The 25,034-nt window shown below is 39.4% G+C and overlaps 1 protein-coding gene across 2 annotated transcripts; it reads right to left on the bottom strand.

The window, feature by feature from the left end:
• Positions 1–959: 959 nt before the first annotated feature.
• On the bottom strand, positions 960–22,924 carry LOC102228571 (tumor necrosis factor receptor superfamily member 19-like). Of its 2 annotated transcripts, none has more exons than XM_014472212.2 (10): positions 22,826–22,924; positions 21,535–21,625; positions 20,486–20,599; positions 14,198–14,376; positions 14,021–14,106; positions 7,050–7,214; positions 5,015–5,143; positions 4,696–4,798; positions 3,028–3,299; positions 960–1,613 (listed from the first exon to the last, which is right to left on the bottom strand). In XM_014472212.2, the coding sequence occupies exons 2-10, from the start codon at positions 21,598–21,600 to the stop codon at positions 1,609–1,611; spliced, it is 1,119 nt and encodes a 372-aa protein (XP_014327698.2). In that variant the 5' UTR covers positions 21,601–21,625; positions 22,826–22,924; the 3' UTR covers positions 960–1,608. The 2 variants fall into 2 exon arrangements, with proteins under 2 accessions (XP_014327698.2, XP_023206864.1); XM_023351096.1 differs by lacking the exon at positions 22,826–22,924 and adding an exon at positions 22,706–22,720.
• Positions 22,925–25,034: the final 2,110 nt, after the last annotated feature.

The raw sequence follows: 25,034 nt of genomic DNA, 5'->3' as shown, positions 1-25,034 counted from the left end.
GAGAGAGTGAGCAAGCTGGGTGGTTCTCCCACACAGGGAACGCTGTTTGACACTCAGGAAACAATAATATGTTTAAATGCAAGCACGTATCAGCAGAAAGCTGAATTTACGCTGAAAATAAGTAGTTCCAGCTGTGCATTCGCACAGTAATTGTGGACTTTAAATGATTTATTTGAACCGTCTTTGTTCTGTAAAGGGTGGGTTGGTTAATCAGATCGTTGTTCATTAATGTCTGAATAATTTTCCCTCAACATATTGCACAGACATTGACTTTAAGTCTATACTTTTCCAACAGGGCTGATACCAGGGCCAATTAAGGGAGATCCTGGTTACAAAACGCACAAGCTTCTGTTTGTCTTTGAACACTGCAAAAGCACAAAAAAATAACAGTTTTTTTATCTAGTTTCTAGAGCAAAAAGAAGTCAAAACTAACTTAAAAGTACATTTGACTGATTAAGTCAATAATTTCTAAATGTTGATTAAAAAGTACTAGTTATAACAAAATATCTTGTTATAAGTGAAAGAGACTCCCATAGGAACTTGTACTTTTTAAAATCTAAGTAGATAAAGTAATTATCTTCTTAAAAACAAGCTCCTATATCTTACAGAAAAGTTACTTGTTAGTTTTTTTTTTATTTCAAGTGCATTAAGATATTTGCACGAGTAGTAGATCAAAAATAGTTGGTATGATTTTGTATTTTTGCAGTGAAGTTGTTCGTATAATACTACCACCCAAAAAAAGAACAGTTCAAATGAATCATTCAGATCGATGAGTGTATTTATTTTTATCTCATTGTAAATTTATGCTACTCGTGGGATTTTTAGATAATAAAGAACTTTCTTGGGGTATCACCTTTAAAGTGTTCAGCAGAGAGATGAGGTACAAGGTTAAATTGCACTTAGTAATTTCACAGGTAAATGTTGCACTTCTACATTATTTAAAAATGGAAACCATGAAATGTCATTTTGTGTCAGAGGTTTATTTACAACGCTACATGGACATGAAGCTTCACAACCAACAACGCTACAACAGAGCAGAGAAAGGCAAACATGCAGTCAAGTCTACAAAAATATTGACCTATTAAGTATTTTACAGTATCTACAGGGTGTTTATCACTTAGACATTCCTCATTCCAACCTGCTCCATACGATCAAGATTGTCTTCGATGTGCAACTTTTTCACTTTTGAGACATTTCGTCAAACTTTTACACAAAAGCTTCATAACACCTGCTTCTAGACGAGCGGTACAGTTTAGATTCTCCTACATGTGACGATGCGAGACATTCTCAGGATTCACTTTGCTTCACTGGTAAAAGTCACAACGTTTCAACTTCATATGATCGAACCCAGTGGGCCATCGAGTTCACATTCTCAGTGTGTTTTAGTGTTTTTATCCATCTGCGGCAGCGCTCCTGTGGGGATGCACGTACGTGTTTTGTTTGGACCATTTGACGGAGGGCTCTGAGGTCACTGACGAGGCATTTCAAGGAGACGGCACGACCGCGCTTGTGTCTGTGCGTGTGGGGAGACTAGGTAGGAATCCGAGACTGAATCTGGGCGTGGCTGTTGTCGAGTCCAGGTGGGGGTTCAAGCCAGAGACGTCCATGTCACCCTGGACAGAGAGCAGGAAGAGGAGAGCGCACACGCAGCGATTAGTAACGTATCTGTCCTGAGACTTCAGCGGTCTGACTTACAGCTGGATCCTGTTGACTACATCAAAGGGCTAGAGCTGTCTCCAGTTTCTTTTAGTGCATGCTGATCATGGACACACGCATACACACACTCAGAGCTACATAACGGTTTATAAAAAGGCTGGGCTGAGACACACGTGTCCACATAACATATGAGGAATTAATGTATTTATTTTCTCCATTCTGTGTGTTTTCTGAAACTGAGTGGACCTTAGGATGATGATGATTCATTATTACAATTCTCACTAAACTTAAATTCGCCCTATAGCTAAAGATGCAAAAAAATCCTTAAGATTAATTCATTCCTTATCCAGTTCTTATTTGAAGTATATTAATTTAGTTGGGAACACTCCCTTCATTGTGAAATAATAGTTTCTCAATGAAAAAATTATTGTTCCACAATTAGTAACATCTATAGAAAATCTTCTAACTACTTCTTTACGTTTTTTCATGAAATCCAATTCGATTCAGTTTGTTAATATAGCGGCAATTCACAACACATCATCTTGAGGCACTTTCTAAAAATAAAAAAGATTTCAATTTAATCGTGCATTCATTTCAACTGAATTCAAACAATGTGCTAAGCTCAGTTTATTATTCGAATTAGTTTAAAAAATGCTCTATATAAGGAAACCCAGCATATTGCATCTAGGCATTGAATTGCCGCATTTATTCCTCCTGAATGAGAAAGTAGCAATAGCAGGCAACTTCCTCTAAATTTAAGGTTCAGAAGCTTTAAATTTGGTGTCAATGATTTCTTGTTTTCCTGGAATATTAATATACACAGAGGTCTGTTTTTTTATAGCAATTCTTGAAAATGGGACTCGCACAAGAACGTGTCGTTCCAGTTCAGGCAGACGTGTAAAGTTCTAATAATAAAGCTATTGACCTAAACTTGTTCAGATCTGCAATTACAGCAGATACTAAAAAAATGTTTCAAATAACAATAAACCCACTTTTATTATATCACTACTCCTATTAACATCTATATATCCTACATGGCACAGCATCAGACCTGATTGGCAGAATGGAGTCCGGTCTGAAAAACTTTAAAACTTCTTTTACCACCTTTGTATTGTACATTTAGCACTAATCTCAGAACATTTTTCATTACTTTTTATTAAGAGTTAAAATGTTTTAGTTTGGATGTTGAGTGTCATGGCATGCACACAGGTAGGAGGACGGTATTTTTTTTTCTTATATTAAGAAAAACCTTTTAGCCAAAGGTAGGAGTAAATGTTAATTTATTTATACACAACCACATCATAACCCCCCTCACTCCCCCCAAAAAGTGTTTTTTAAGTGAAATAAATACAGAGAAACATGGCCGCTCACCTTCCTGCGTTTGTCCTTGCTGTTTAGGAAGAAGTGCATCAGTCACAGTGTCACTGCAGTCCTCTCTCCTCCTTTCACATGAATACTCCCTCAATCCGTCCCCTTCCTCTCCTCCCTCCTCACTTCCTCCTGCTGGGTCGACTCCGCAGAGAGGAAGCTCCAAGTATTCAGGAGACTCAACACTTCCTGTCATTTCGTCCTCTCCCACACACTCAGGCTCTGTGTGGCCTTCGAGCCACATTGGAGTATCTTCTTCATGTAGGTGTCTATTTCTGTGGAAAGAAAAACAAAACGGTGTGTAACAACGTGAACATATCCTGGTGGAGACACCCTTTTGCTGTTTCCTGTTGGCGGACCTTCAAACAGATGAACTCTTTTTTTTTTTGCCTACAGCAGCTTGATAATAAAGGCAGTAAGATGAAAAGTGGAGCAGTTCAGTGTTAAGCTGGTTGATGCCCTACCTGCAGGTCTTAACAAAAGCCGAGCTTATAGAAAACAACTCTGCCTCTAGAAAGACGTCAACCATGAAGAGACTTATGCAAATTTGAATCACAATGGATTAGATTAAAACCTTGTTTAGCTGTGTCTTTTTCAAATTCTAATCCAATGTTTTATCTACAGTGATAATATTAGCGTGACATTAAGCAATCAGTTTGGTGACTGGCTTTTACCAGTCTTCAGTTTGACTTGTCCTGATCCTGGCAATTCTAAAATCCAATCTTATTCCTGTCAGCACAAAAAAACATCTTGAAGCTACTCGTATGATAATTAAATTTTCTACATTGAAATATTTGTTGTATGTCAAACAGGCTGTACATTTTAAAGCAAAGCTGCCATTATTTACGGTTACTGATTCTAATAATTGTAATATTGATGTTTATATATTGATTGATATTGGATGTTAAACAACTTAAAATGCCAATTTAGGATTTATAAAGCTGGAGATAAGAAATTAGCCCAGAAACACGGAATAGTGAATCTCTAACAAATGTACAAATCCCGTTTTATTCAGCTATTATTTGCATGGAACCTTTAAAATACTTGTTTAGTGTTTAGCTGGATTTACCAAGTAAGTAGCAAATATCTTTTTGTTCATTAAAAACGTTTTACATTCTGCAGGTAATCTACTCAATTGTAGAATACTTTTACATTTCTTGGTTTTGCCTCAAAAACAGTAAATCTTAAGTCATCCTACAAGGCAGCATGTTCACCTTTTCACAATTTTAATGTATTGGTATTCAAACTGATTCATGACCTCTGGGATGTTGCCCATAGAAATACCCATCCCCATAGCATCATACCTAAACCACTGTGTTTCACAGGATGATATGGTTGAAATTCAGTGTTTGGGGAATCATCTGGCAATCTACCTGTAACCTCTTAACACAAATGATGAGTCTAAATTTTGTAAATCAATAAAATTATTGATTTATTATCTCTCTCTGACCCAGTCAGTGTATTATTAGGCTAATTGTAACCTCTTCTGCACATTTTCTCTCCAACAACAGGATATCACGCGGGTCCATTTTCTCTACTATCATACACCTGCTGGTAAGTTATTCACCCTGCAGAAAAATGATTTCTATTACAGCTAAGTGTGATAATTGAATCACAATGTATATAGATTAACACTCTGCAAGTTCGTACTTGAGCACAAATGTTACTTACTCATCACTGAGGCTCATCTGTGACTGGAAAGGACTGACATCCTGGCTGCGGCCCAAACTGCAGCTCTCATCACAGCACAGAGAGGGGTTCAGGTGTACCGGACCTACACAGCACACACACACACACACACACACACACACACACACACACACACACACACACACACACACACACACACACACACACACACACACAAATACAACATAAATTTCAGGACAGTCATCTGCACCATTCATCTTTTCATGAATTGTTCACCAACAAAGTTAACAAAGCCATCACTGGATTTCTTACAGACTTCATCAACTGAACCTAAACGCACCACAGTGGTATCTGGAGTCCAGGTGACACTGGCAGCAGGTTCTGTGGGGGAAGTCGTGGAGCCAGCGGGCGTCCAGACAGGAGAGCTCTGCCCCTCGGTAGGGACAGTCCTGAGACCTCAGAGAGGAAGCTGAAAGAAAAGCAACAAAATGGTGATTTCCCATGACGCAAGAAACGAGCTGCAAACTTCTCAAACTGTTCAGCAAAAACCCATACTTGCAAATGGACTTTAGGTATAAAATACTACTAACTAATCTGTAAAATATCAATAAATGTGAATTTATTGCCTAATCAATTTGTTTCAGCCTCTAAATCTGTAATCATTCTTTCCGCAGGACAAAGTTGCAGCATAATTATATATAACTGACAAGGCTAACCAGCATCACGTTAATGGTTCATAATAAGGTTCATAATAACTCCTTAGTACAATAGTTTGCATGTTGTGCCAGCTCCGGTGAAGGATGTTGTGCATATTTTAATGGAGGGAAATTACCGACAAAATACTTAACTGAAGCAATCTTTTTGCAAGGAGTAAAAAGAAAAAAAGTGACTGGTAACGCCTTGATACCTTCTGCTACACCTCTTTGTTCCTGATATGCTCAAAGGGGACACATGATGTCATTAATTTGTCGCCCGGGGAGATTTCACAGGCTTAATCACTTCTAGCCTCACGAATGCAGCTTATTAAACAAGTTCCCACAAATATGCAGCGTCGTTTAATAAAGCTTAGTTCAGCACCCGGTTTGGGAAGTTAACAAAGGAGAAATGAAGTCAAGTTCAGACAGCAGTGAAGCCTCATTTCAAGGCCTTAGCAACTTTTTTTTCAAACACATTAATCTGCCAACTTAATATCTCTGAAGTCAGGATAATAATTTAAAGGCAGGCTTTAGAATGTATATGGGCTTTTTTTTTTTTTTTTTTTTTAAACATCTTCAAAAAATTATCTTGCACTGAAATGTCACTGTTGTAATAAACCCACAAAGATTTCACAAAATGTTCAAAAGTAATTCAAGATCAGTTTTTTAGAGGCATAAAATCATGAAAGGCCTAAAGTGAGACTTTGGCCTTGTCCACACTTAGCTGGGTCATTATCAAAATAAATGTCTCTGCAACTTTGTTGCAAAATAATACTATCGTGCACACGGGAACAGTTTAAGAAAAGTTTTCACTCACATAAACGCGCACAATTCCGTGCCTCAGTGCTCTTTTTAACAAAAACGCACAAGGAGCAGTGCAGCGCAAAGCTAAAACCGGTGTCAGCTAATCGGATTGCTTCAAAACAAACACAACTTCCTATTAGGAATTAAAGAAAGCGCCTGAAGGTTAATTTGTGTTGATAGATATATAGATGGAACTACTTTAAATCATGTATTAGAATATAAAGTTAATAAAATACATGACTAAGTCAATTGGGAATCATGTCAATCTCAGTTTCCCCATGTAAATACTTCTTTGGTCAGAAGTTTTAGAAATAATCATTTTTAGTGATATTAAACTAAAGGACAAAATACATAAAATATGTTTGTTTTCTCTGCTATGTGTTATATCCACAAGTCTCAGTTTTATGTTCGAATCCTTTTGAAGTTTTAATTATTGATAATGACCTTCAGAGAGTGAAACATAAAGATGACCTCCAAAATCTCACATTGAACCCGTTAACTCAAACTACATATATTGATTTTGTACTTGTACATGTTAACAAGAACCCATTTCACCAAACAACATCGCAAAAATGTCTTTTTTAGTCTTGCAGGGACCTTAAGACTTGCTTTTATTGCTTGTGGATTAAATTTCTTTGCTTCTACAAAATTAGGTTGCAAAAATGACAAAAAAAAGAGCTAAAAATACTCAAATTCTGGAGTCTCTGTGATGTCGTCCTGCACATTTTAGTAAACGATTACGATGTGCACATCTTTACCAGCCATTCAGTTTATCAAAGCCACACTCATAAAGAAGGGATTAATAAGAAAACATATAAATGTTTCTTTGAGAAATAAAGAAAATACAACACATAGCATGAGGGCATCCTGACTGACCGCTGGGCTTCTTCTCCAGCAGCTGCCTCTTGCAGTAGATGACGCACAGAACCAGCAGCGCCAGCAGGACCGTAGCCAGAGCGCTGCAGATGACTGCGGCCAGCGCCACGTCACGAGGACTGGTCACCACAGAGGGCAGAGGCACCAGGTTCACACGCCCACTACCTGCGAAGGAGACCACACAGGGAATGAGAGCAGAGAAATAACACGCTGTTAACTTAAAATGGAAGAAACGTCCATGTTAGTGGGGACAAATACAGCAGTGGGCCATGTGTGTTATCTAATGTGAGTCTCCCCAGGCGATGTGGAAGCAGGAGATTAATTGTCTCTTTGTTCTTTAGGTCAGCTACCTTTCTGCTAAAGCCTAATGAAATAAGCAGAGGAGTTCAAAGACAAAACGCCTGTGGTGGATTCCCTCTTTAACTACCTCTGTCTTGTTCTGAGCAGAAGATGATTTACACACATTGCTCTACCTACCACCCCTCTCGCACTTCGACAGGCACACAAGCTAGGACAGCTTTTAAAAACCCCTCAAGTTTCTCTATGTATGGGATAAAATTAGAAAACACACTCCATCGAAGCGTCTACGTTGTGCTGATTTCATAATGAGGCTCCATCACGTCTCATCCTACCTGAGGGGAACACAATGTCTGTGTTTGCTCCTGCCATCGGGACCCTTAACACACATTCATATAAAGCCTTGAAGAATGCAGCTCATTTTACATGTTCGCACAGCTACGGAGCGTCAGGGCTTAATGCGGCTTAAGGCTAAACATCACAACAGAAAAAAGTGAAGCAGTTTTTTAAAAGAAAAAAAATTGCTTCTGCTACATGTAATCATCCTTTAATCAAATGAAATTCTCCACGCGGTTGCAGCAGGCGACTCATTTGTGGATTCTTGCAAATGTTTTCAGAGACTTGTTAGTTTAAACAGAGATCACAGAGTGCCACATCACAAGAACTTATTCAGAGTCAGGTTCCGCCATCAACTCTTTTTTCAGTTTTCACATGAAAGTGCAGAGATTTAAGCAAATGCAAAATAAAGGCAGAGAGCAAAGAATCACCAAAACACTCTGCAGCTGTGTTTTGAAGAATTAGGTGATAATTAATGGTGGGGAGATCATTACGTGCAACTCTTTTCACATTTCACACAATAACATTATCTGTAGTGAAAGGAAAAACTGAGTTTATCAACATGTGCTGTGTGTCATGTTTGCTTTTTAGTTTTGAGATACCAATTCATTTGCAAGATCAATTTCCAATTGGACCAACACTGATAGCAGATAGGATACATTATCAAAAACACACTCAAAGCCCATTTAAGATTTTACCGCTGGTGAAGGATGCAAGTAATCTGAAACCTGAATTTTTGGTGGAAATTCTGTAAGATCAAGAAAAACAACTATGCTAATAATACAAAGGGCATCTGTGGCCCTTTTGTATGATTTAAAACCTAAAGCTGATGACACTTTTTTTTTATCAAGATTATTTCCAAAGAAGTATGAGAGCAACCTTCAAAAATCTACAAAACTACAGTTAGCGTGCTATGAGCGATAGAGCCATATTGTCAGGTATTTGTCCTGTAATTTGCTGCTAGCAATGTTGCTCATTTAGCTTTAGTTTAACCTAAATCTTTGTGGAAACCGACAAATTTTGTGTAGAAGAGGAAAGTTAAGGATGGGGAGATTTGCACAGAACAATAACTAAAACGTTACCCATAATAGTAATATTTACCACACATCACATCACAACTTTAGGTACACATCATGAATCCTTAGGGGAAACTCTTTTCTTATTATCCACCATTATTAGAGAAAACCTGAGGGCTGAAGACAACACAGAGAAAATTTGAAGCCTTTTAGTCTTGCTGGTGCACCCTTGACATATCAGTCAGTTTATAACTATTCCAAATTTGTGCATAATTTTAAAGCCCTTCTACTCTGATTGTTGTTTTGTCAAAGAAAGACAGTAGCAGCCTAAACTCTCAAGGCCATGTACAAATAGCTCCACACAATTAACTCTGATCTGCTAGAGAAATCACACACAGTCTTCCCCGGTCTGTGTGCGTATGATATTTAAGGCGTGGGTTAATGCAGAGCAAACAGTGGCAGGGAGCGTACAGTGACGAGAAGCCGATTGAGCGGTTACCAGTGAGAATGGCAGCCAGAATGAGTGAGTTCTTGTTTGAGGAGATCTTTTTCTAGTCAGCTCCGCTATTTGTTTTTAAGTATATTAATCATAAAGGCGACCAGTATTAGCCTTTTCACGTTCAAGAGCTCTTTGTTTTTCTGTGTAAACATTGCTTTAGACCTGACCAGTTTTTTTTCTTCCTCCTCTTTCAGACAGATAGGGGATCAGGGTATTTTAACATTCCTTCAGATGGGAAAATATGATGAAACACTGAAAGCAGCGTTTCAAATCTCCGAGAAGGGACAGCAAAGGATCGGTTAGATATAAACAAGAGAACGTACATGATGTCGGATTTATGGAACATTCCAGAGGCATCGTGGCACAGCTTAAACCATGCTGGTTTATATAAGTTCCTGTTTATACAGGCATGTTTGTATTGAAAGGCTTTAGCTGCAGTGAAGCTGATAACTCCTTGTTTGCTCTCAAACCTCCTGGTCAAACTGAAGAATAAAATATAAACCACTGAGGCAAAAAAAACCAAACCCCCCCCCCCCCAAAAAAACCATTCAATCACAGTAAATCAGTTCAAAAATTCTTTTTTGCCTAAAGTATTGAAATGTAGAATCTAAACTGTCATCCTAAAGCTAAGTGTTGTTTCCAACTGTGTTAGTGTTTGGTTTTATAGACTCTTAACCAGGCCAGGGCATCTGTGTGGTGTCTGACATCTGACCATAGTGTTTAAACTTGGTCTTCATTGTGAAGGTCAGATCCAGCTCATCCGAGGTGAGCATCAACACAAAGGCAGCCTGTTATCGGAGCGCCGGCAGCTGCAGCACACACAGGTAAACACTGCTCCATTGAACAGACCTCACCTGCTGATATTATCTCCACACAAACCAGACCAATAAACCGCAGCCTTTCACAGACGCACTCACTTTGTGGAATGGCACTTATAGTCCAAATAAAAGCAGCACTTCTTTGCACCTTAAAAGGTTATTTGACTTATGTCTGTATGAAGGCCTCTAAGGTCTTTCTTTAATGGGGCCATAGCCATGTTTGCCCTGATCGCTGAATAGGAGAGGAATGCATTTTCTTTGGTATAGACATGATTGTCATTTGTACATAAACATTAAAGATATTTGATTCATGTATTAGGCTATAGTTTCAGTACAGTGAAGAAAATATAATTTACTACATTTGACATGGCATGTTAACCAAGATCTGGAATCACAGCTTTAAAATAACAACAACTCAGTCATACAGTATCTTTTAAAGAAGTAACGCACCAGGGCCCCTCTCCCACCTGTTGCTGAACCCTCCTGTCAGGTTGGCTGACGCAAAACTAATAAACACACTTACAAAAATGATACAATTTGTTATTTGGAAATATTTTCAAGAATGTTCAGACAGTAAACTTATGAAAAACAGGCATGAACGGATGAGATTCTCACAGTATCATAATTCTGTGTACAAATACAATAAAAATGTTTGGTGCGATCTTTTTTTCTTTAAAACAACAGAAGCAATTAGTTGTACTGCTGCTAAGATAATCCAACATGAAGGTTAATGAAGGTATGCTAATGTTATGTTTATCATTTTTTGTGGTTATTTTAATTTTGAAACAAAAATGTAACAAAAAATATTGGATAAACAAGTCTCTAGACAGAAGCACAAGTAAAACAGGTAGATAACAGCTGGTTAGTTATTCAGAGTGTCTCCTCATGTATAGCATCAGCTTATTAAATTATGTTGTGCTGTATGTTTGAACTGCTTTGGTGCAAAATTAATTTCCTCTATGGGGAGAAATAAGGAACTACACTGGATTATAACACGGTTACTATATGAAGAGCTTAATGACTAAAAGTTATTTAGTACTTAAGTGTATGCATCAAAATAACAACAAAAAATGATACAGCGATTATCATTTTAACCAATATATCATGCTAACAAAAGCAAAACATCCTGAAACTGTAGCATTTCTACAGATTATTACCTTGTAAACTGTTTTTTTTTTCCAACTACCTTTAATTTTTTGTTGTTTTCATTTGCCTTTTATGGCCACCTCCCTACATGAGACCAAATATAATTTATGACCACAAACATTACGACAAGAAAGTTTGCAGTGAAGTTTGCAGTGCTAACTAAACTTAAACTTTGTTGTGGTTTTCACTCATATTTATGTCACCGTTTCGTTTGACCTTCAGGCTTTGTGGATTATTTGATTATAGTAATTAAGGCTTTAATTTACCCATTAATATATTGCCTGTATTGACTTGATCTGGTGACATAACGTTTGATGGCAACAGAAGCACTTCCTCTTCAGCTCAGATTGAACTTTTTGCCTTCGTGTCGAAGCTGACTCGATTTGTGTGCATGTAACCATCTCTTCTCTGGCAACACCAAGCATGATTATTGCCGCTTTGACAGTTTGCGTATAGCTTGAGTGAGACAGGAGGCAGGACAAAGTGTTTTGCGATCAGCAGCTATCATGATCCCACACGCCTGCATCGGAGTGGCTTCGATGAGTGTGAGTTTAAATACTGGAACCGCTGCTTTAAGCTGCTGGTAGGCTGGAGGCTTTCCTTTTTTTTCTGGGAACTGGATTCATAAAATTAAATACTGAAGGATTTTTAACAAGTTTTTTAACTGCACTGGAGCAGCATTTTGGGACACAATGACATCTAAGAAGTCCAATTTTAGTATGTGGACTTGAAATGTCTGAAAAAGCATTAAAATGGTTTTCGGGTCTGAATAACTTCAGGAAAAAAGGAGAAATTAAAATAGTATTCATTTCCAGACTTTCTTTCTCATTTCATAATGTATAATAAACAAGTAAATCTATAAACACATTGGGTTTTTTTTTTGTTTTGTTTACAGAGTTTTATGTCCAAGTGAAATGTATTTACCACATCACAACTTGAATTTTTAAATGTATCAGAAGTCCCAAGCTGATTAGTTTTACTTGAAAAACAAACAAGCAATTTATCTCATTCTAAGGAATCAAGACTCAGATAAGGTCAAACCTTTTTCAACAAATTTTTCAACGTTTTGCTTAAAGGTTGCATTAATTATGCCTAATGGCTGGATTTTATCACTTTTGTCTGTGAATAAACTGAAAAACATTTAAAATTCCTGACTGGTTGATTTATGAAGCCCATTGTAATAAAGTCAGAACAGGAAGACGCTACCAGAGAACACATACAGGTTCAACTCCACCGGGACGGTGAACTGTTTCAGCAGATAAAACGCATTACAGAGGATGAAGAAATCCATAAAACACAACCTCATTTTAACTCTTAAAAAGCCACTGGGGGAAGAGCAAGAAAGAAGGAAGGAGGGGGGAAGATTTACAGTCCACCCCAGACTACAACTGCTTCCCCCTGCACAGCTGCACCGCTGCCCCGGGCCAGGGTGGCCTATTAGAATGATCTGCCCTTTAAGTTTTCACCATCCTCCTCGAGATAACAGCCGTGGATGGGGGTGAAGGGCGGCTGAGAGGGGGGCGTGGCAAGACTTTCAAACATTTGGAAATACTCCACTGAGAGTCCCTGTAGGAGCGAACCACCGGCTATGTTCCCACACACAATGGCCATTTTGTTTCACAGGCCTCCTCCAGTATCAAAACGGGAAGAGGCACAGATGGACAAATGAGCAGACAGAGGGAGGCCTGTTGTCTCAAGGTCAGCGTACACATCCAGGTTTTCTTTTTTCTTATCCACATCAATAAAGAGGCGAGATTAAGGAAACAAAACCAAGAGCAGCCGGTCCAATGACGCCTCCATTCTGCTGTGCAAAGACTGCAAATGTTGTTTAGGTGATATTTCCCCTCTTCCAACACTCAGTAAAAGCTCCCTGCAGGAAGTCACGCTCAATTACCACAGGTAGAAGTTCATTTGCTTGTTGGTTTCATTTGCAAACCTGAAATCATGCGATTGCTCTTGGCCAGGAGGAAGAAATAGGATGTGCATCCTAATGGAATATGAGCTGTGTGGATTTATTGGAACACATTCCCAATTTCTTTCGTCCACATAAATGCCAGAAATTAAAGCAGCAAACTCGGAATTGTCGCAATTGGTGTTGAATCAAACAAACATGCAGCATTTTTCATCAACTGTGCCTTGAAAAGGTATTCACACCCCTTAAACTTTTGGACTGTTAAGTCATATTACAACCAAAAAATATACCAACAAATTGTAGTGCATAGCTGTGAAGTAAAAAAAAAAAAATTGTACATGGTTTTAAAAATCTGTGAAATGTTGTATGTATTTGCACCTTTCAGTAGCAGTGTCTCTACGTCTCTAAGGTTTGCACATGTAAGCCTGCTTTGAATGTTTCTACCACTTTCAGGGACGTTTTCTCATTTAGTCCAAACTGAGCACTGAAAATGAGTGGCATATTCTATAATCCAATATAATCCCATGCTGGCAAATCTTAGGTAGCCATTGCAGGATCCAATTCAGCTCTTCAACTTCCCAGCTTTGAAATCCCAGCATTTATTTATCTTCGTAACATAGCTGGCTGCCTTGGTTGGACTTAGTGAGTCAAACACAGCTCGCTCCACCCTTAGAAAGTTGTGGTTCTGGTTACTCTTGAGGACTTTGTGCTGGCATGTTGAGTGTGTGTCTGTGTGTTGGCTTTGTTGTGGCACTGGGTTTTGGTTCCACTCGAATTTTGGCAAGAAGTTCAAATGTGTGTGTTTGTGATGGCGGTGTTTGCTTTCTGACTTTTGTATCTCTGTTGTTTCATGTTCGAACATCTCCTGCTGTGGATTGGGGAGTCTGTTTTCTGGGAGCATTTCAGGCCAACTGTTAGGAATGGTCAAATGATTCAAAAGTGCTTACAATTGGGCTCATGTGGAGGCGGAGGGTCCCCACAAGGTATGCACTCCATGTCCTGGAATCCACTTAATTTTGTTTTCCTATAAAATCTGTTGCAGACACAAGGTTACATGTTTAGTAAACAAAACAAACATTTTTTACTATAAAATTAGACAGATTGGTGATTGAGTGCTCTCTCACCCCGGTAGACAGTCGCCACACACGGCGTTGCTGGTGGTGGAGCAGTTGCCTTTCTGGAAGCGGTTGATGAGGCCACAGTCCAGACAGGGTTTGCACTTCTGCAGGCTCCGGTCCTCTTTGAAGCGGCTGCTCCGACAAGGCACGCACCGGGCATCCTCTCCATAACCAAAGCCACATTCCTGGGGGGATTAAAAGAGAAAAATACACTGAGTAAGAGGCGGTGGGGCTGAGAGGGGGAGTTGGTTGATTTGGGCTGATGTGCAGATGGTGAAAGGGGGAGTTTGAATGTGAACTGCTGGGGGTCCTGAAATTAAAGAATGATCTTAGCCCACTGGGTTAGAGGGTAACAATGGCCTGCCTCTTTTGAGAGTCCATCTTACACAGCCAATAATCTCCCTGACTCTCTCAGTATGAATGAGTCGCCTTCCGCTGCAAGACCCAGAGGGGCCATGCATTTGAATAATAAAGCTTGTGGGGGACACCCACTGTTGTATTATCGCAGGTTTATTGCTGTGTTTTTTAAACTACTCCCACTCTGAGCTGACTCAGTGAGGGCCCTGTTGATTGAGAGGCTGGCTAGCAAAGGAAATGCTTCAGGAAGAGTGCAGGGATTATAAAGAAGTAGATGGAGGGAAAAGCATATGAATACTTGTTTTGTGCTAAACCATTAAAGGTGCCTTTATAGAGGCCAGCTTCTCTTGCATGTGTGAATGATCTAATATGAATCACTCCTCTGCATTAGATTGTTTCAGCAAACATTTCATGTGTAAAACACAGCACCCTACTGCCTAGTGTACTTCTGATTTCAGTCTCTTTTGCGTAAAGCTTCACAGTAAAGTCCTACATTTTGAACTGTAATCTGATATAGCCTAATGCCTTCTTAATAAAAGTGGTTTAAGATCACACTTATGTCTTTATTTTAAGTAATGCTAGAGTGATCTGCTTAATAATTTTGAAAAACAAACCATTAATATGATGTTTAGCAAAATGCAAAACATTTTCTGCCATGAAGTTTGGACAGACACCGTTTAGAAATATACAATAAACCACCTTAGATTAAGTCACCCCACCTCATCCTCCAAAAAGTGCTATGTGGATATTTTTAATGGACAAGAACTTAAGAGAAATAGGTTCGGTCAATCAGAATTATTAATGTGTTTATGTTTATGTCAGACTTTGACCTTCATGTTACGAGTCATTCAAATTAATAAAGTTTATTGCAGCTGGTTTCTTCCTGAGCTTTGATTGTGGTGTGACATACCAACATTTAGCCCCCTTTGAAAATGTCCACATCCCCCTCAGCCCTAAACCTGAATCCTGAAGAAACCCTGTATGTTGTCAGCTAAAAACAAAAGTGGGGAATAATACCCAAGAGTCTAGAGAGATTATGCCAAAACAAAAGGGCAAAGATTTTGTAGTATAGATTTACCAGGGTCTCACTTTCTCAGACCTATAAAGATAAAATTACAATCTGGCCACTGTGCATCTCTCTTCCCAGATATCCATATCTCTGAAACTCATGTTGAAAACCTGGTGACCTTGATAACAGCTAGACATTTGGATGACAGCTGATATTACTGTACACTGCACAGAATGAAAATACCCTCCAGAAATGACATCATACATTGTTCATTCATTATCGGCTCTGTGGCAGCTGTACTCCTGTAATCCAGGATCCCCATATTGCTCTCCAGATCCTGGAGGACAGGCATATAACATTAAAGTGAAGGTCAACTTCAAAAAGAACTTCTCTCCTCACCCGTGTCCCATTTCACTGGCCTGGCATGCACTCCAGCTGGAATGTGGGCAGAAGACTTCGATACAGGGGGGGGGGTTAGGTTTAGGGGAAATAAAAATGGAGGTCGGAGGCAAAAATGTGATCTTGCTCGGGCACAGAGAGGGAGGATTAGAAAGACGGCCCTTCCAGCCAAACACATGTGAGCCTGACATTGAAACCTTGAGCCGTGCTTGGCCAGGTGGCCCAGATTGGATGGGCCTATTGCAGCTGTTCCTCTGAGCTCTCCATATAAGGCCGTACAATGCAGTAGGGCAGAGTAGGGCACCAAGGAAAGAAGAGAGAGATGGCTTATGCAGTAGGGAAAGACAAATGAATAAGACTCATCTTTGCATGTCATAATCTTCGATTTTGTCAAGACAGTTAATTGAAAATGGATTTGCAGAGGAGCGATTGCGGGATAGGGGCTGGTGACCTGCTTCCACATGAAGGAATGGGGCCTCAGGATGATTCAGTCCAACCAGGCCCAGCATTGGCACAAGTACTGTTCATGGGGCACCACTTGTCAGGATGGGCCAGTGCTACATAGACACAAGCAGGTCAGAGCACTGAAACAAAGAGGAACAAAGCCAAGTCCTGCTCCTCGTGTACAGACCACAAAGGATACTAAGGAGCAATGTCTTCTTCCTTTTATAACAGGAAACAAGACACAATAGAGCTGACACTCTGCTCTGACACAGGCACAGGAGAGGCTCACAATATGTTTACTTCGGTAAAAACTGTTTCCTTATATTAATCTATTTTCATAGTGTAAAAATATGTAATTACTTCTGCTTCTGCTTTTAGACCATAATTTGTGTAAGAAGTGTACCTTCTCCTGTTTTTAGCCTTTGTTTAACATAACCTATAAAGTTAGACTCTATTAGTTAGTCAGGCTACCTGCTCAGGTGGCTATTCTGCAGCTGGTTGATTTACAGACATGCAGCTCACAGGATGCCAGTTCTAGTTTTAAACAACATTACCCTAATAAAAGAAATGACTTTATGCTTCTTTTGACTGGAAATGAATCAGACCTCCTAAATTCATCTCTCTCGAGCTGTAAAGTGTAGGTGTCATTTTTCAGCCAGCTGACTGGTAGTGCGTGGCCAAAGGGGACATAGGGGCAACATCACATCACTCAATGCTCTAAAAACCCTGAAACTGTAACTTTATAAAACCTTGGTGTATCTTGATAACAGTAACCGGCCCATGAAAATATCAGATTGAAAGTCAACACAACAAATACTAACAAGTGCTGTTATATGTAGACATAAAATGTAAAAGGCATTTATAACTGTGGCAAACATCAGCTACTTTAAGCAGCTTGAATTTCCAAAATGTAATCAGACTCACAGCTTATCAAGAGTTTGGAGATAAAATGGTTAACCTTCGTGGTCTCTGTGCCGTATCAGAAGGTGTAGATGGCATCAGCATAAACAAAACAGCAGCATAACAGTTTGAAGGTCCTAAACTACATTATTTTGAGAAAGTAACTCTGTTTTGGCCAAATCATCAGCTGAACCAGGAGAGGACAGGAGAGGACAGAGCTTCTGGAGAGTAAAGGCCAAAATTCAAAACGGGAAAAAAACATGTCACATTGAGTTTGTTAACTGCAATATTATCTTTAAAGTACTCAATTTGGAAAAAAAAAAAGGCACTTTAAAAGAAATCTACAGACAATGTATCAAATTATGCATTCACCACTTCTACACAAACAGATAGAAACTACTTAGAAATGGCTTTACATGCCCTCAAAAACCATGAAAACAAAATAAAATAAGCAGATGCTTGACATCACGTTCCCCTGCATGTACTATCTCCTGATCTTGTTTGGCTGAGACTGCCAAGCATAACAGCCGTGTGGAGGGGAGAGAGGGGCCGAGCTGGCTGGGTCCTGATGCGTGTTCAGACGCACAGATATTTCTGAGATTAAGAGGGAATCACGGTAGGAGAGGGGAGGGGGGCGGCCGGTCATATGATCCTGTGATGAAACAAGTCTGGAAACACTGCCAGCTCCGTTGGAGCAAGGTTCTGTTTAGCTCATAACACAATGAAACCTCTTTGTTTAGAAAGACTCTGAAAACGTCTTCAGATGTAAAAACTCTGCACCAAATGAACAACTTTTCTGTTGCTTGACAAAAATGAATATTTGTGAAGGCTTTTTAGCCAGCAGCACTCAACGGTTCTTTGTATTGGGTTTGCTGTTGCAGGAATAATTACCATCTTTCTATGCTACATATTGATGTCACATCAAAAATACGTGTTCCTGACATTTCTTTGTTCTTTTTTGCCACTGGCATTTTTCTAAAGTGCACTGGAAGGCCGGTAAGCCTTTTTTTCTAATGAAATCTGGAATGAAATATTTGTCAGGGAGAGAAAGAGTAAGTAGTTATAATGGACTATGTCTGGGTGGCTACTTGAGCAACAGTTAGCGTGGCAGAGCTAATTGATGTTTGTCAGAGCAGCTTCCAGAAGCAAACGTCCAGAGCAAACTGGGCCACATTCCTCTGAAATCTCTATAGCAGCTGCACAGAGGGACTCCAGAAGTCCGCTTCCTTCCCCACCGGGTCAAACCCCCATCGTTTTTAGGGTTATGCAGACCTCTGATCACAAGCTTTTCTAACTCTGTGAGTCTTTCCCCCGGTCCCAGGCTCTGGTCTTCTCTTTGAGCCAGCATCCCGCTACCTTCAGAGAAAGAGTGAAGCGGCCAATTATTAACCAGGACCCCAGGGTGGCGGGCAGGACTCACGCCTGCTGAGCAGGCAGAGAAACTGGAGAATCACTGAAGCATGTTACTAAGCACACAGTGCATGTTTGTGTGCTGGCAGATTAAAGGCGACAGGGCTTAAATGTGTTCAACAGATGTAAAGCTGAGGGTAGAGAGCGTTTTCATCTTTAATTTTCCTGCTGCTAATGTATTTTTGTTGGAAACATCTGCCTAATATCCAACCATACTCTAAGGCTGCAGATCATAAAGTGATACAAACTTCTGATGCCCATTTTATATACAGTATATATATATATATACAGTACAGACCAAAAGTTTGGACACACAGTTGTGTGTACTTTATACTGTCAAACTTTTATATTGTCAAAAGTGACTTGTACTATTTGCTTCATTACTATTCCCATAATTCAATGCATTTCATCTGGCTTTTATGACATAGCCGGACACAAATAGCTTCTAATTGTAAAGTGGAAGGAGAGGGTTTTTTTTCTTTTTGTTTTTGAAAATTTTACAACTAAAATCTGAAAAGTGTGTAGTACATTTTTGCAGTCCCTCAGAGTACATCGATCTTTCGCTGGAATTACAGCTGTGAGTTTTTTGGAGCATGTCTCACCAGCTTTGAACATCTAGAAACTAAATATTCTATCTATATTTATTTTCAAAGCAGATCTCTGTCAGATTGCATAAAGAGTGTCTGTGAACTTGAACTTTCCAGTTTTGTCAAATCAGATGCTTGTTTCTGGTTGCTTTCCTGCAAATAGGTAAACCTCCAGCTCAGTCACAAATCTTTTTGCAGATACTAGGTTTTCTTTCACTGCTTCTGTATTCAGTTTTATCAACATTTCTGACCAGATTCCTAACCTCTGCTGAAGAAAAGCATCCCCATAGTATGATTCTGCCACCACCATGTCTCAAGATGTGCCTATAATAATTTTCATGAGACAATTGCGCGGATTAAATAACACAAAGGTAGATTATATTTCCTAACAAGTTGCCTTCTGAAATCAGATGAACTCGATTTTGTAAGGGGTATCAGAGTAAAGGGGAGATTACACAGCAGAATGCCATACTTGTCAGATATTCATTTCATAAAAATTAAAAGCAAGGTCCCTTTTCTACCATTTAATATTTGTGCAGTCCTTTGTGTTGGTTTAACCCGTAAGATTCATTGCCGCCTGTGGATATAATGTGACAAAAAGTTTGAGGGGTATCTATATTATTCTATGTCCTGTTTATTTGGCTTCCCATCACTGCCTCCACTTGCCAGGGTGGGTAGGTGCTGTAATCGGCACTGCTAGAGAGGAAAAGGGCCTTTTACTCACCAGCCCTAACTGACTCTACAGAGGCCTGTTTGTACAAAGCTCACAGAAAGCTGCGGCTCAGGGGGTGGAAAAGACTCTATTCCCTGTTGAGAGAGCTGCAAGCTTAGGCATGGCTTGCTTCAGAGGGTGAAGACAATGAGTTGGACCGGGCGCGATGGGGAAAGACAATGGAAGCCATTCAGCTGGAGGAGGTCAAAAGCATGGGTGTGACAGATTAAAGAAGGGCCGGCGTTGTTGGACAAGAAGTTAATAACGGTTTGGCGGCTCTTTGGATGAAAGGGAGGAAGCAATAAATAAAGCTGCTCGTTTCCCCCAACATGTGATCTGAAACACTTTTCTCAAAGTCTTTTTTGATCGATTCCAAAGACATATCTTCCATTTGGACACAGAGTGCTGGATATATCTGTCTAACAGAAGAGACGATTAAAAGGCAAAAACGTATTTCAAAACAGTTGCGCTCCAACCTTAGAAAGCTCCTGTCCTGCATCGCACTGTTTGCAGGGTTTGCAGTTCCCAAAGCGGTCCTTGTACTGCTGCTCTCTGCACTCTCTGCTCTCCTCCATGGCTCCCACGCCGAGCTGAAGGGAAACAGACATTTGGTGAAAGTTAAAGATTCCTGCATTTCATCACCACGTCTGTCCGTGGCAGATAAAGACAATCCCTTCCACAAGCAACACATCACTTTGTCTCATGATACTTTAAGAGAGTCCAAGTCATTGCTATGGACTCCTTTTGATAGTAACGCCTGAAACAGATGGGATGTGAGGAGATCAAACCTTAATGAGTCCTGTGGGAAACTTTGTAGCTGGCAACAATACAGAGATCACAGAAAAACAGGGAGTCTGGGCGGCAGATATAATCATAAAAGCGCAGTGGATGGGGAAAATATGACAGCAGGCAGTCAGATGGGAACTCTCAGTTTCCTTTTCAACACTGGAGGACACACAGTCAGCATATGCAGTTTATAAAAGGTAACATATTTTAAAAAGTCATACATGTTGGTTTCTGTCAGAAGTGTTTACAATGGCATGTCTGAGAAGGTTTTAATCACAGTTATGTGTTGCCCCGCCCCACCTGTTGCTGCAGCTACCTGGACGAAGGATAATTCCCTTTTTCCTCATTTACAAGAAAAACGGTTTTTAGAAATGTTTCCATGAATTAAAAACATCAGTCATGCCACAGAAGCTAAAGGAGTGCCACCCGTCAACCTGCCGCCCACTACAACCCTCCCATAAATGATTCTGTGCACTGGTCAGCTGGCTACTACACTTTTCCCTCAAAGAAAAAACAATTCTGGTGGTAGATAACTAACAAAGCGGCTCCCACCGCTCCCATAGCTACCCGAGAAAGTAGCCAAACTAACTCATTTTTGTCAAGATCGATGTCTAATAAGCAAAACACCCATACATACAGTATGTTACAGATAATATAACAATGATAATCCATATGTATATTTTAAATAATGATAATAATATAATTTATCACAAATATATACAAGTAAAAGCATTCCTACCAAAGCTGAGAAGATGATATGTGCAGTTAGCAGGAGCGACAAGCTGTGTGGAAGCCTCCAAAACATCTTGATGGCCACCTACTGCTTTGAGCTGAAAGCAAGAACATAATAGTCAAATCTTTATATTCTCCTGTTAAGAAGCAAAGGCATATTTGGTTGGGACAATATTTTCAAGATTTTCAATAATAACGAATGATATGACGGTTTCGATCCAAATTTGACTACAATTTGTTTTCTTCTTTACAGTGAAACACCACCGAGTCTGGGTAGTTCTAAATTAATTGTGTAGAGTTTGGTGAAAATAAAAAACAAATATGTAAGACAGAGTAAGTTGTCGATATCTTTGAAAGCACACACCAAAAATCTAATTTTAATTTCAGCATGTGCAGAGAGCATGAACATGACTGGAATCTGGAGGAAAGAACGCTTTCCAAAAAAGAAACCTGAAATAAAATGTAACATTTATTAAAGTCACATTTCAGTGTCATATATCTTAAAGGAAAGCATTTTAAACAACACTGGCAGAATCTGTTTATCCTACTTAAACTATATCTTAATAATAAAATAAGAGTAGTTTTCTAAATTATGAGGACTTATTTAGATTTTTTATACTCTGCATAGTGATGCGGTCATATATTTGGACAAAGAAAAATCTGCAATTTAGGCAAGATTAGTATAAACATAGTTGTTTGCAGGGACTTGAGTACAAATACAACAAAAAGAGCTGGTCAGGAGGATTTGTTTATTCTGAATAAAGGATATAAAAACAATAAATCCCTTAAGTTCAAATCACTGAAAGGAAAACTGTCATATCATGGGTTTGTTCCTCACATTACAGGTTCAATAGTTTGGTAGAACCAGAAGTAAAATGAATGCACATGTAAAGCCACCCCTTCATTTCATTTAGTTCAAATATTTAATTTGAACTAAGTAAACTGTAACTCACATCTCACCCTGCTTGTTATTGAATGCAACCAATCCAAAATTAATCAACAATTCCTAAATAGCAGCTCAAAAATGTAGCCACCAAAAAGCAAACAAGAAGACTGAATTCAGCGTGATAAACAGTGAAGGTTTGTCATGGTGACTTTTACTGTGATCTGCTAAAATCCAACTCTGTTTCCCGTCAGTGAACGACGCTGAACTCAGCTGAACTCAGCGCGTTTCTTACCTGATCAAAAAAAAAAAAAAAAAAAAAAAAAGAAAAAGAAAGAGCAGGCTATAGGTTAAAGATCCCAAAAAGTGGACAGCAGACCGGCGAAAGGCGTGTTTCCCGCACCGGTCCGCTCACCATGTCAGCGCCGCAGCTCCTGCACCGCACCGCACCGCACCGCACCGCACAGCTCTGCTTTGAGCTGCAGCAGCAGCAGCAGCAGCAGCTCAAGCGCAGATCAAAGGCGGGGAGAAGGGGCAGGCTTTATGGATCTGATCTGTGATCAGCCAGCCTACATCAAAGACACGCTTTCACACAGAGAGAGACGAAGAGAAATGCGCACAGACACGCCTACACACAAACACACACGCACGCGCACGCCTACATATATGTGTGAATGATCAGAGTCTTCAGCCCGGTGCTTCCTGTATCAGATCGATGAGAGCAAACATTAAATTTAATACATGTTGAGACGCTAACCCGCAATTTGTGTCGCTTTTCTCCAGGGGCGTTTCTAGACACAAAGCCAGTCTGGAGCACATGTTCGGAAAATAAATAACATTTGAATTTTGTGGGATTTTCTTTTCTTTTGGAATTTTTTTGTAATAATATGAAGGATATACAAAAAAAAAACACACTAATATAATATAATATAATAATAATCTTTTACTTAATGGACCCCGATTGAAAGTATTATGATCTACCTTGTATTGTTCCCTTTAACGTCACTGGCAGCTCGTCACTTTTTTTTTCTTTTTTTTTTTTTTTGCAAAATCAAATCCAGTCAATTAAAACTTCAAAAGAGTCCACACCTCTATCAAACATTCTTTTCTGAGGATCCAGACGGTCTGTATGAAGCAAAGTGTAGAACAAGACGCTGGTTTGTTCTACACTTTTGCTGTGGCTTGGATTCAGCAAAACTTTGTCTTAATTAGAGTTTGAATACTGCTTATTATTAGCATTTGCAATTCATTAGATATACTTCTGATATCTTTTGCCTGTTTTATAAAGTTCGGTTGCCATCACACACGTATCCTTTGATAGCTAATTCTTTTGCTTTTTCCATGGCTCTGAATCCAACAACACCCATGTACGGATAAAACATGCAAGTCTGCCAGGAGTCCAAATAACACTTGCTTCTGTGGTATGCAGAAAACCACCAATGAATGCGTAACACACCAGCTTTAAAGCAGATGGGTCAAAACAACAGAAGACAATGCTGCTGTCAGCTAAGAACAGGAAAGCAAGGTTGCAGTTCATACAGACTCGCCACGATTGGACCAGCTTAAAAACAATATTGCCTGGTTGGATAAATCTTGATTTCAGCTGCAACATTTAAGTTCTGAATTTGGCATACTAAATTGCACAAATCAGTCTGGTGTTATTGTTGGGATGGCGTTGGGGAGATTTTTCCATATTTTGGCACCCATTGGACCCCAGCTGGGCATAATTTCAGACCCACAGTCTTCCTAAGTATCATATCTAACCACCATCCTTTAAGTGCACCCGTATTCTAATGCGATACTTCCAGCAGGATAATGCAGCTCAAATCATTGAGCTCAACACTGGTTTCCTGAACGTGACCATGAGTTCAACTGCACTTCACTGGCCGCCACAGACACCATTTCTCAATCCACTTGAACTCCTTTGGGATAACGTGGAGCAGCAGACTCATACCATGGATCTCATGAGCATTTTCCCAATACCTTGTTAAATCAATAAAAATTAAGGCAATTCCCAAGGCATAAGAGGGTCCAAACCAGAACTACTGTGGGTCACCTAACAAAGTGTTTGATTAGTGTATTGTTTATCACTGATTGTTTTAAGCCATTTTAAAGTATTCTTTCCTCTACCAAAGTCCAACAGTCCTAATTACTCTAAAGGTTCCCTGATATGAGAGTTTATTTATGGCTTCAGTGACACAACAGCACAGCAATAAAAAAAAATGCAAAAGTTTAAACTCACTTCTAGGCAAAAAACTTGTGCATACATGCGTGCGCTTGCCCCTATGTATGTGTGAGTGTCAACCAAGGCAAAGACACAAAGGACAAAAGTTCAGCCCTGCAGTAAAGTGGCCAATTATACAGTACAAGTCTGGGCATGTCATGGAATACAACAATCCCGGGAAATTAGAGTATACTCACATGTAAATGTGTTTCAAAATCATAAAATGGTAAATTGTATTTATTTTATGTAAAATACAGGTTGTTATGACTATAATTTGTTTCTGTCTTTAAGTTTTGTGTGAATTGTGTCACCATGAGTTAATAATTTAATTGAATCATTAATTCAGTACATAAAACAATTCCATTGTGTAATTTATAAAGAACAATAAGTATTTTGTTCA

Source organism: Xiphophorus maculatus, chromosome 18 (genome assembly GCF_002775205.1).
Source record: "Xiphophorus maculatus strain JP 163 A chromosome 18, X_maculatus-5.0-male, whole genome shotgun sequence".
NCBI classification, from domain to species: Eukaryota; Metazoa; Chordata; class Actinopteri; order Cyprinodontiformes; family Poeciliidae; genus Xiphophorus; species Xiphophorus maculatus.
Note: the sequence above shows the minus strand (reverse complement) of the source record. Positions and strands in the feature narration are given on the sequence as shown.